The following is a 12,242-nucleotide window of genomic DNA, read 5'->3' on the forward strand; positions in this document are numbered from 1 at the left end:
AAGGAGGCCATGGAAGGGGCCATGGTAACGCTGCACTGTGAGCTGAGCAAGGCGGCCCCCGTGGAATGGAGGAAGGGGCTCAAGATCCTCAAAACTGGGGACAGAGTCAGCCTGAGGCAGGACGGGGCCGTGTGTGAGCTGGAGATCCGTGGCCTGGTGGTGGCGGATGCTGGGGAGTACTCGTGCGTGTGTGGGCAAGAGAGGACATCGGCCACACTGACAGTCAAGGGTAAAGACTGCATGTGGCCACGTGGAGCGGCAGCTCTGTGTCTGAGGGCTTGGGAAGGTCCCCTTTGCTATGTTCATGTGTGTAGGTATTTCCACCTCTCTCTGTCTCCTGCTGTCCTGCAGCATGAGTCTCAGCACTAGCCGTGTGAGGCCTTCTCAGATAAAGATCAGAAAACAAAGGCTTCCTCTCTCACAGGGGTCACATCTGGGAGAGAAGAGGAGGGCAGCCATACAACACAAAGGGTGGAATACAGTCCTCTTGAGGGGGCCATGCCAGCAAGGATTAGCTAATAGATCTAAGTGTGGCCCTTCATGCAGGGATGTCAGGAGTTACGACTGAGGGAGGGAGCCAAGCATATGTGGCTGGCCATGAGAGAGCCATATAGGTGATCTGGTGTCCACTGTCCTGGGTGCCATGGGAGGTGAGGCAGGTGTAGAAGGTGAGGTAGTGACATGGGTGTGGAGGGTGAGGTGGAGGTGAGGTGGGTGTGGAGGGTGAGGTGGAAGTGAGGTGGGTGTGGGAGGTGAGGAGGTGGTGAGGTGGGTGTGGGAGGTGAGGTGGAGGTGAGGTGGGTGTGGGAGGTGAGGTGGGTGTGGAGGGTGAGGAGGAAGTTAGGTCTGAGAAGATGGAGTGGCAGGGAGGGCTGGGTTTAAGAGCACAGCCCTAGCCAGGAAGGGATGGCTGGTGTCTGTGCCGGGGTGGAGTGTCTGTGACTGGTGTCTGTTGCTGGTGGGCATCCACCCTGGGTTGGGGTTCTGTGTCTTGTGTCTGTGGTGGATCTGGTGGCTCTCCGCTGCAGCAGTAGGGGGCTTGCTGGGGTGTGGCCAGGTGGTCTGGGGTGGACCAACAGCTCAGGCTGTGGGTTGGGGTAGGGGCTTGCTCAGCTGGAGTAGGTGGACTGGCCAGGGCTTAGGGGCCGACTGGGCCATACCCACTGTGTAGTGGATGATAGCCAATTGTGTGGGCATCCCTGCAGGGAGACAGGGCAGTTTCCCCTCACATCGGAGCAACCCCTGTGAGGGGTGTCCTGCCTGGTGTCCCTGGGGCCCCACCTCCAGAAGGTGCCTGTGTTGCCAGCTTAGTATATATGGCCTGTTTCTTGTCTGCAAACTGTAGGATCCAATGGCCTGTGTGTCCATTTAACCCTCCCCAGTCCTGACCCCCCGATTCACAAAAGTCCTGAGAAGGCCATGGGAGGTGCCATGTCCATGCTGCTCTGTGAGTTGTGCAGGGCTCCCTCAAGAAGTGGTGGGAGAGGCCTAAGACCCTCAGAGATGGGGAATCAGGGCTGGGTCTGGCCATAGTGAGGTATGACTGGCAGTCTGGTGACAGGTCAGGACTCCGGGTCCCCAGGGGCCCTCATGAGGTCCTGATCAGTTCCTGAAGGGGAAGCAGATGGACAGAGACAGGAAGGGGCCACCCCTGTGGCCTGGGAGGGTCCAAGGAGCAACATTGATGAAGGAGCACAAGGGCAGGGGTGGGTCTTAGAAAAGAGCAAAGGGAAGGACACCTCTGCAGGTGTTCAGAGCCCTCAGGTCATAGGCCCTGGCCAGACCCACTCATGAGACAAGGAGGACAGTGAAGAAGAGAATTCTGGAGGCTGGGAACAGCCGTCATGTGCATGAATACTCAGACCTTTGGGGAGAAGCCACCAACGTGACTCCTCTAGCTGCATGGACAGAGGACAGTGTCTCTAGCAGGGAAGCACTGGGCCCTTATGCTGGTCAGACTGACTGGGAGGCTAAAGGAGCATGGGCTCAGAGGGCTGTCACTTAGCTAGCAGCCAAAGAGTACAGGAGCAGATGTGACAAGCTATAGGTGGCTCAAGAGAGCTGCTTCTAGAAGTGTGGGGATTCCAAGGACAGCTGTACCAGGGTGACAAGCCGGGAGGAGGGTGGCTCAAATACCCTCCTGTCTGGGGTGTTCCTTACTCTGGTCCATCCAGGTCATCCCTGTTTAGTCCTAGGCTCTGGCCTCAGGAACTACAGGAGATGATGAGGTGTGAGAGCTGATGTAAACTCTTGGGGGGAGAGATTTAGGCAGCCCTTGCCATGTCTCCTTCTTCCAGCCACACCTATAAGGGCCACAAATTGCTAAAAATTAGGGATCTATGGAGGTGGCCATGGCCATGGTGTTGTTACCTGAGCAGCCTGGCATGTAGAGCAAGAGAAGGGGCTTGGGCCCTCAAATCTGGTATCAGATATAGTCTGAGGCAGAATGAGCGACAGAAGGTTCCAGATTACATCCTTCTGGTGACTGTCTTTGTCTATATGGCCATTGAAGCTATGGCCATTTCCCTGTGTCTGACCTGGTTGGAGGTCCTTACTGAGGATCCAGCTCCTCACTGGCGTTCACCGGGATGGGCACTATTCCCCATCACTGTGTTCACGTGTTCATGCTTTTATTCCTCATTGGCCCCAGAGTATGTTTCATTGTCAAGTGTCCATGTCTAGCCCCTACCCCAAAATTCTCCATGCTGATGTTTTCTGGGTTCTTCTGACTACCCCAGCCCTGCCTGCGAAGTTCACAAAGGGTCTGAGGAATGAGGAGGCCTCGGAAGGGGCCAAAGCCATGCTGCGCTGCGAGCTGACCAAGGAGGCCCCCGTGGAGTGGAGGAAGGGGCCCAAGACTATCAGAGCTGGGGACAGAGTCAGCCTGAGACAGGACGGAACTGTGTGCGAGCTGGAGATCCTATGTCTGGCTATGGCAGATGCGGGGGAGTACTCCTGTGTGTGCGGGCAGGAGAGGACGTCTGCCACACTGACCGTCAAGGGTAATGACAACTTGTGGCCAAGCAGAGTCATGTTTTGGTGTCCAGTTACTTGCTTCATGACATCCGTCTGCACTCATTCCATGTTCTCTGCTGTCTCAGTGTCACGCCCTCTCATAATTCCACAGAATCTCTCCTATCTTCCTGGGCTGTTACAAGAAGCACAAGAAATTAACATCTAAGCTACTTACCACCCCCATGTCACCACTGGTTTTGCCCTGTTGTCTTTTCAGAGTCTGTGTCATTTCCTCCATCCAGTCATGTCCTGCCCCAAATTTCTCTACAGAATCTGTTTCATGTGTCTTTCCAACCCTCGCTGGCCCTGTCCACCAGTTTCATACAAAGCCTGTGGCCTGAGTCATCCATGAAAGTGACCAAGTCACTGTTCACAGGCTGGGCTGAGGGAAGCCACAATCCACAGCGTGTACTAGGCATACCCAGCAGGTGACCCGTGTCCACATGGGTTTTATGTCTTTTCTGTGCTGTCCACCTCTTGTGTTATCTGTGCTCAGATGTGTGATTGTGTCCTCCTATATCTTCCCAACCCCAGCCCTGCCCGCCAAGTTCACAAAGGGCCTGAGGAAGGAAGAGGCCATGGAAGGAGCCACAGCCACGCTGTGCTGTGAGCTGAGCAAGGTGGCTCCTGTGGAGTGGAGGAAGGGGCTTGAGACCCTCAAAGCTGGGGAAAGAGTCAGCCTGAGGCAGGATGGAGTTGTGTGTGAGCTGGAGATTCGAGGCCTGGTTGTGGCGGATGCTGGGGAGTACTCATGCATGTGCGGGCAGGAGAGGACATCAGCCACGCTGACCATCAAGGGTAAAGACTGCATATGGCCTTATGGACCAGTGACTTGGTGTCTGCATATTCCTGCTATGTCAACACCTGCTCCCTTGTAGTATCCATGGGTATATGTCTCCAACTGGGGTCCCTGAGCATCTCCCAGCTTCATCTCTCCATCTAGATGTCCTCTTGTCCACGTCTAGCTCTTTGTGTTCTCTGTTCCTCTTCTTTCATTTGCCTTTGTCACCATCTGTGCACTTGTTCCCAAGTTCATGCCATGGCCAATAGCAGTTTGTGTGGTCCTTGTGGGTGTCCTTGTTCTGGACAGAGTCCCCCAGACAGTCTGATGTTCTCTGACCCTCCCCAGCCCTGCCTGTGAAGTTCACAAAGGGCCTGAGGAAGAAAGAAGTCACGGAAGGGGACATGGCCTCACTGCTGTGTGAGCTGAGCAGGGCAGCCCCTGTGGAGTGGAGGAAGGGGCTCGAGACCCTCAGAGCTGGGGACAGAGTCAGCCTGAGGCAGGACGGAACTGTGTGCGAGCTGGAGATCCTATGTCTGGCTATGGCAGATGCGGGGGAGTACTCCTGTGTGTGCGGGCAGGAGAGGACGTCTGCCACACTGACCGTCAAGGGTAATGACAACTTGTGGCCAAGCAGAGTCATGTTTTGGTGTCCAGTTACTTGCTTCATGACATCCGTCTGCACTCATTCCATGTTCTCTGCTGTCTCAGTGTCACGCCCTCTCATAATTCCACAGAATCTCTCCTATCTTCCTGGGCTGTTACAAGAAGCACAAGAAATTAACATCTAAGCTACTTACCACCCCCATGTCACCACTGGTTTTGCCCTGTTGTCTTTTCAGAGTCTGTGTCATTTCCTCCATCCAGTCATGTCCTGCCCCAAATTTCTCTACAGAATCTGTTTCATGTGTCTTTCCAACCCTCGCTGGCCCTGTCCACCAGTTTCATACAAAGCCTGTGGCCTGAGTCATCCATGAAAGTGACCAAGTCACTGTTCACAGGCTGGGCTGAGGGAAGCCACAATCCACAGCGTGTACTAGGCATACCCAGCAGGTGACCCGTGTCCACATGGGTTTTATGTCTTTTCTGTGCTGTCCACCTCTTGTGTTATCTGTGCTCAGATGTGTGATTGTGTCCTCCTATATCTTCCCAACCCCAGCCCTGCCCGCCAAGTTCACAAAGGGCCTGAGGAAGGAAGAGGCCATGGAAGGAGCCACAGCCACGCTGTGCTGTGAGCTGAGCAAGGTGGCTCCTGTGGAGTGGAGGAAGGGGCTTGAGACCCTCAAAGCTGGGGAAAGAGTCAGCCTGAGGCAGGATGGAGTTGTGTGTGAGCTGGAGATTCGAGGCCTGGTTGTGGCGGATGCTGGGGAGTACTCATGCATGTGCAGGCAGGAGAGGACATCAGCCACGCTGACCATCAAGGGTAAAGACTGCATATGGCCTTATGGACCAGTGACTTGGTGTCTGCATATTCCTGCTATGTCAACACCTGCTCCCTTGTAGTATCCATGGGTATATGTCTCCAACTGGGGTCCCTGAGCATCTCCCAGCTTCATCTCTCCATCTAGATGTCCTCTTGTCCACGTCTAGCTCTTTGTGTTCTCTGTTCCTCTTCTTTCATTTGCCTTTGTCACCATCTGTGCACTTGTTCCCAAGTTCATGCCATGGCCAATAGCAGTTTGTGTGGTCCTTGTGGGTGTCCTTGTTCTGGACAGAGTCCCCCAGACAGTCTGATGTTCTCTGACCCTCCCCAGCCCTGCCTGTGAAGTTCACAAAGGGCCTGAGGAAGAAAGAAGTCACGGAAGGGGACATGGCCTCACTGCTGTGTGAGCTGAGCAGGGCAGCCCCTGTGGAGTGGAGGAAGGGGCTCGAGACCCTCAGAGCTGGGGACAGAGTCAGCCTGAGGCAGGACGGAACTGTGTGCGAGCTGGAGATCCTATGTCTGGCTATGGCAGATGCGGGGGAGTACTCCTGTGTGTGCGGGCAGGAGAGGACGTCTGCCACACTGACCGTCAAGGGTAATGACAACTTGTGGCCAAGCAGAGTCATGTTTTGGTGTCCAGTTACTTGCTTCATGACATCCGTCTGCACTCATTCCATGTTCTCTGCTGTCTCAGTGTCACGCCCTCTCATAATTCCACAGAATCTCTCCTATCTTCCTGGGCTGTTACAAGAAGCACAAGAAATTAACATCTAAGCTACTTACCACCCCCATGTCACCACTGGTTTTGCCCTGTTGTCTTTTCAGAGTCTGTGTCATTTCCTCCATCCAGTCATGTCCTGCCCCAAATTTCTCTACAGAATCTGTTTCATGTGTCTTTCCAACCCTCGCTGGCCCTGTCCACCAGTTTCATACAAAGCCTGTGGCCTGAGTCATCCATGAAAGTGACCAAGTCACTGTTCACAGGCTGGGCTGAGGGAAGCCACAATCCACAGCGTGTACTAGGCATACCCAGCAGGTGACCCGTGTCCACATGGGTTTTATGTCTTTTCTGTGCTGTCCACCTCTTGTGTTATCTGTGCTCAGATGTGTGATTGTGTCCTCCTATATCTTCCCAACCCCAGCCCTGCCCGCCAAGTTCACAAAGGGCCTGAGGAAGGAAGAGGCCATGGAAGGAGCCACAGCCACGCTGTGCTGTGAGCTGAGCAAGGTGGCTCCTGTGGAGTGGAGGAAGGGGCTTGAGACCCTCAAAGCTGGGGAAAGAGTCAGCCTGAGGCAGGATGGAGTTGTGTGTGAGCTGGAGATTCGAGGCCTGGTTGTGGCGGATGCTGGGGAGTACTCATGCATGTGCGGGCAGGAGAGGACATCAGCCACGCTGACCATCAAGGGTAAAGACTGCATATGGCCTTATGGACCAGTGACTTGGTGTCTGCATATTCCTGCTATGTCAACACCTGCTCCCTTGTAGTATCCATGGGTATATGTCTCCAACTGGGGTCCCTGAGCATCTCCCAGCTTCATCTCTCCATCTAGATGTCCTCTTGTCCACGTCTAGCTCTTTGTGTTCTCTGTTCCTCTTCTTTCATTTGCCTTTGTCACCATCTGTGCACTTGTTCCCAAGTTCATGCCATGGCCAATAGCAGTTTGTGTGGTCCTTGTGGGTGTCCTTGTTCTGGACAGAGTCCCCCAGACAGTCTGATGTTCTCTGACCCTCCCCAGCCCTGCCTGTGAAGTTCACAAAGGGCCTGAGGAAGAAAGAAGTCACGGAAGGGGACATGGCCTCACTGCTGTGTGAGCTGAGCAGGGCAGCCCCTGTGGAGTGGAGGAAGGGGCTCGAGACCCTCAGAGCTGGGGACAGAGTCAGCCTGAGGCAGGACGGAACTGTGTGCGAGCTGGAGATCCTATGTCTGGCTATGGCAGATGCGGGGGAGTACTCCTGTGTGTGCGGGCAGGAGAGGACGTCTGCCACACTGACCGTCAAGGGTAATGACAACTTGTGGCCAAGCAGAGTCATGTTTTGGTGTCCAGTTACTTGCTTCATGACATCCGTCTGCACTCATTCCATGTTCTCTGCTGTCTCAGTGTCACGCCCTCTCATAATTCCACAGAATCTCTCCTATCTTCCTGGGCTGTTACAAGAAGCACAAGAAATTAACATCTAAGCTACTTACCACCCCCATGTCACCACTGGTTTTGCCCTGTTGTCTTTTCAGAGTCTGTGTCATTTCCTCCATCCAGTCATGTCCTGCCCCAAATTTCTCTACAGAATCTGTTTCATGTGTCTTTCCAACCCTCGCTGGCCCTGTCCACCAGTTTCATACAAAGCCTGTGGCCTGAGTCATCCATGAAAGTGACCAAGTCACTGTTCACAGGCTGGGCTGAGGGAAGCCACAATCCACAGCGTGTACTAGGCATACCCAGCAGGTGACCCGTGTCCACATGGGTTTTATGTCTTTTCTGTGCTGTCCACCTCTTGTGTTATCTGTGCTCAGATGTGTGATTGTGTCCTCCTATATCTTCCCAACCCCAGCCCTGCCCGCCAAGTTCACAAAGGGCCTGAGGAAGGAAGAGGCCATGGAAGGAGCCACAGCCACGCTGTGCTGTGAGCTGAGCAAGGTGGCTCCTGTGGAGTGGAGGAAGGGGCTTGAGACCCTCAAAGCTGGGGAAAGAGTCAGCCTGAGGCAGGATGGAGTTGTGTGTGAGCTGGAGATTCGAGGCCTGGTTGTGGCGGATGCTGGGGAGTACTCATGCATGTGCGGGCAGGAGAGGACATCAGCCACGCTGACCATCAAGGGTAAAGACTGCATATGGCCTTATGGACCAGTGACTTGGTGTCTGCATATTCCTGCTATGTCAACACCTGCTCCCTTGTAGTATCCATGGGTATATGTCTCCAACTGGGGTCCCTGAGCATCTCCCAGCTTCATCTCTCCATCTAGATGTCCTCTTGTCCACGTCTAGCTCTTTGTGTTCTCTGTTCCTCTTCTTTCATTTGCCTTTGTCACCATCTGTGCACTTGTTCCCAAGTTCATGCCATGGCCAATAGCAGTTTGTGTGGTCCTTGTGGGTGTCCTTGTTCTGGACAGAGTCCCCCAGACAGTCTGATGTTCTCTGACCCTCCCCAGCCCTGCCTGTGAAGTTCACAAAGGGCCTGAGGAAGAAAGAAGTCACGGAAGGGGACATGGCCTCACTGCTGTGTGAGCTGAGCAGGGCAGCCCCTGTGGAGTGGAGGAAGGGGCTCGAGACCCTCAGAGCTGGGGACAGAGTCAGCCTGAGGCAGGACGGAACTGTGTGCGAGCTGGAGATCCGGGGCCTGGTTGTGGCTGATGCTGGGGAGTACTCATGTGTGTGCGGGCAGGAGAGGACGTCTGCCACACTGACCGTCAGGGGTAATGACAACTTGTGGCCAGGCAGAGTCATGTTTTGGTGTCCAGTTAGTGCTTCACGACATCCGTCTGCACTCATTCCATGTTCTCTGCTATCTCAATGTTACCCCCTCTCATAATTCCACAGAATCTCTCCCATCTTCCTGGGCTGTTACACGAAACACAAGAAACCAGCATCTAAGCCACTTACCACCCCCATGTCACCACTGGTTTTGTCCTGTTGATCTGTCAGTCTCTGTGCCATGTCCTGTGTGCTGTTAGGTCCTGCTCCAAAGTTCTCCGCAGAATATGCTATTCACATGTTTTTATGACCATCCCTAGTCCTGTCCACGTTTCATGCCAAGCTTGAGGCCTGAAGAATCCACGAAAGTAGCCACAGCCTCGCTGTTTACAGGCTGGGCTGAGGGAAGTCACAATGTACAGTGTCCTAGGCACACCCAGCATGTGACCTGTGTCCACATGGGATTTATGTTTTTTGTGTGCTGTCCATGTCTTTTCTTACCCATGTGCTCAGATGTGTGATTGTGTTTGTGTATTTTTGACCCCCTCCCCCAGCTCTGCCTGCCAAGTTCACAAAGGGTCTAAGGAATGAAGAGGCCATGGAAGGGGCCATGGTAACGCTGCACTGTGAACTGAGCAAGGCAGCCTCTGTGGAGTGGAGGAAGGGGCTCGAGACCCTCAGAGCCGGGGACAGAGTCAGCCTGAGGCAGGATGGGGCCGTATGTGAGCTGGAGATCCGTGGCCTGATGGTGGCAGATGCCGGGGAGTACTCATGTGTGTGCGGGCAGGAGAGGACGTTGGCCACACTGACCGTGAAGGGTAAAGACCATGTGTAGCCATGTGAACCAGTGGCTTGGTGTCTGCGTATCACTACCTTCTGCCCTGTAGGACTACGTGGCTGTGTCTCTCCAATGGGGGTCCCTGAGCCTCTCCCTGCTGTGGCTGTGGCCACTTTCATGTCCTGATGTTTGTGTCCAGTCCTTTGTCTCCTCTGTTCCTCTCATCCATTTGTCTGTGTCACCATCTGTGCATTCATTCTCATTTATACTATGGCCCTTTGCAGTTTGTGTGGTCCTTGTGGGTGTTCTTGTCCTGGACACAGAGTCCCCCAGACAATCTGATGTTCTCTGACCCTTCTCAGCTCTGCCTGCGAAGTTCACAAAGGGCCTGAGGAAGGAAGAGGCCATGGAAGGGGCCACGGCCACGCTGCTGTGTGAGCTGAGCAAGGCAGCCCCTGTGGAGTGGAGGAAGGGTCTTGAGACCCTCAGAGCTGGGGACAGAATCAGCCTGAGGCAGGACGGAACTGTGTGTGAGCTGGAGATCCGGGGCCTGATTTTGGCTGATGCCGGGGAGTACTCGTGCATGTGCGGACAGGAGAGGACATCTGCCACACTGACTGTCAGGGGTAAAGACCACGTGTGGCCAAGCAGAGTCATGTTTTGATGTTCAGTTACTCCATGACATTCCTCTGCACTCTTTCCATGTTTTCTGCTATGTCAGTATTACCCTCTTTCCATAATTCCACAGAATCTCTTCTACTTTCTTGGCTATGGTACAAACCATGAGAAACCCGCATCTAAGCCACTTCTCACCCCTCATGTCACCACTGGTTTTGTCCTGTTGATCTGTCAGTCTCTGTGCCATGTCCTGTGTGCTGTTAGGTCCTGCTCCAAAGTTCTCCGCAGAATATGCTATTCACATGTTTTTATGACCATCCCTAGTCCTGTCCACGTTTCATGCCAAGCTTGAAGCCTGAAGAATCCACGAAAGTAGCCACAGCCTCGCTGTTTACAGGCTGGGCTGAGGGAAGTCACAATGTACAGTGTCCTAGGCACACCCAGCATGTGACCTGTGTCCACATGGGATTTATGTTTTTTGTGTGCTGTCCATGTCTTTTCTTACCCATGTGCTCAGATGTGTGATTGTGTTTGTGTATTTTTGACCCCCTCCCCCAGCTCTGCCTGCCAAGTTCACAAAGGGTCTAAGGAATGAAGAGGCCATGGAAGGGGCCATGGTAACGCTGCACTGTGAACTGAGCAAGGCAGCCTCTGTGGAGTGGAGGAAGGGGCTCGAGACCCTCAGAGCCGGGGACAGAGTCAGCCTGAGGCAGGATGGGGCCGTATGTGAGCTGGAGATCCGTGGCCTGATGGTGGCAGATGCCGGGGAGTACTCATGTGTGTGCGGGCAGGAGAGGACGTTGGCCACACTGACCGTGAAGGGTAAAGACCATGTGTAGCCATGTGAACCAGTGGCTTGGTGTCTGCGTATCACTACCTTCTGCCCTGTAGGACTACGTGGCTGTGTCTCTCCAACGGGGGTCCCTGAGCCTCTCCCTGCTGTGGCTGTGGCCACTTTCATGTCCTGATGTTTGTGTCCAGTCCTTTGTCTCCTCTGTTCCTCTCATCCATTTGTCTGTGTCACCATCTGTGCATTCATTCTCATTTATACTATGGCCCTTTGCAGTTTGTGTGGTCCTTGTGGGTGTTCTTGTCCTGGACACAGAGTCCCCCAGACAATCTGATGTTCTCTGACCCTTCTCAGCTCTGCCTGCGAAGTTCACAAAGGGCCTGAGGAAGGAAGAGGCCATGGAAGGGGCCACGGCCACGCTGCTGTGTGAGCTGAGCAAGGCAGCCCCTGTGGAGTGGAGGAAGGGTCTTGAGACCCTCAGAGCTGGGGACAGAATCAGCCTGAGGCAGGATGGAACTGTGTGTGAGCTGGAGATCCGGGGCCTGATTTTGGCTGATGCCGGGGAGTACTCGTGCATGTGCGGACAGGAGAGGACATCTGCCACACTGACTGTCAGGGGTAAAGACCACGTGTGGCCAAGCAGAGTCATGTTTTGATGTTCAGTTACTCCATGACATTCCTCTGCACTCTTTCCATGTTTTCTGCTATGTCAGTATTACCCTCTTTCCATAATTCCACAGAATCTCTTCTACTTTCTTGGCTATGGTACAAACCATGAGAAACCCGCATCTAAGCCACTTCTCACCCCTCATGTCACCACTGGTTTTGTCCTGTTGATCTGTCAGTCTCTGTGCCATGTCCTGTGTGCTGTTAGGTCCTGCTCCAAAGTTCTCCGCAGAATATGCTATTCACATGTTTTTATGACCATCCCTAGTCCTGTCCACGTTTCATGCCAAGCTTGAGGCCTGAAGAATCCACGAAAGTAGCCACAGCCTCGCTGTTTACAGGCTGGGCTGAGGGAAGTCACAATGTACAGTGTCCTAGGCACACCCAGCATGTGACCTGTGTCCACATGGGATTTATGTTTTTTGTGTGCTGTCCATGTCTTTTCTTACCCATGTGCTCAGATGTGTGATTGTGTTTGTGTATTTTTGACCCCCTCCCCCAGCTCTGCCTGCCAAGTTCACAAAGGGTCTAAGGAATGAAGAGGCCATGGAAGGGGCCATGGTAACGCTGCACTGTGAACTGAGCAAGGCAGCCTCTGTGGAGTGGAGGAAGGGGCTCGAGACCCTCAGAGCCGGGGACAGAGTCAGCCTGAGGCAGGATGGGGCCGTATGTGAGCTGGAGATCCGTGGCCTGATGGTGGCAGATGCCGGGGAGTACTCATGTGTGTGCGGGCAGGAGAGGACGTTGGCCACACTGACCGTGAAGG

General features: G+C 54.0%; 1 protein-coding gene across 1 annotated transcript in view; it reads left to right on the plus strand.

Moving 5' to 3' along the window:
* Window positions 1–12,242, plus strand: part of OBSCN (obscurin, cytoskeletal calmodulin and titin-interacting RhoGEF) — a 145,448-nt gene that overhangs the window by 77,208 nt on the left and 55,998 nt on the right. The window contains 5 exon segments of the mRNA XM_087816905.1: window positions 2,739–3,002; window positions 9,765–10,028; window positions 10,579–10,842; window positions 11,165–11,428; window positions 11,979–12,242. Coding sequence (XP_087673031.1) covers window positions 2,739–3,002; window positions 9,765–10,028; window positions 10,579–10,842; window positions 11,165–11,428; window positions 11,979–12,242 — 1,320 coding nt within the window.

This window comes from Miniopterus natalensis, chromosome 4 (genome assembly GCF_054644295.1).
Source record: "Miniopterus natalensis isolate mMinNat1 chromosome 4, mMinNat1.hap1, whole genome shotgun sequence".
Taxonomy (NCBI): Eukaryota; Metazoa; Chordata; class Mammalia; order Chiroptera; family Miniopteridae; genus Miniopterus; species Miniopterus natalensis.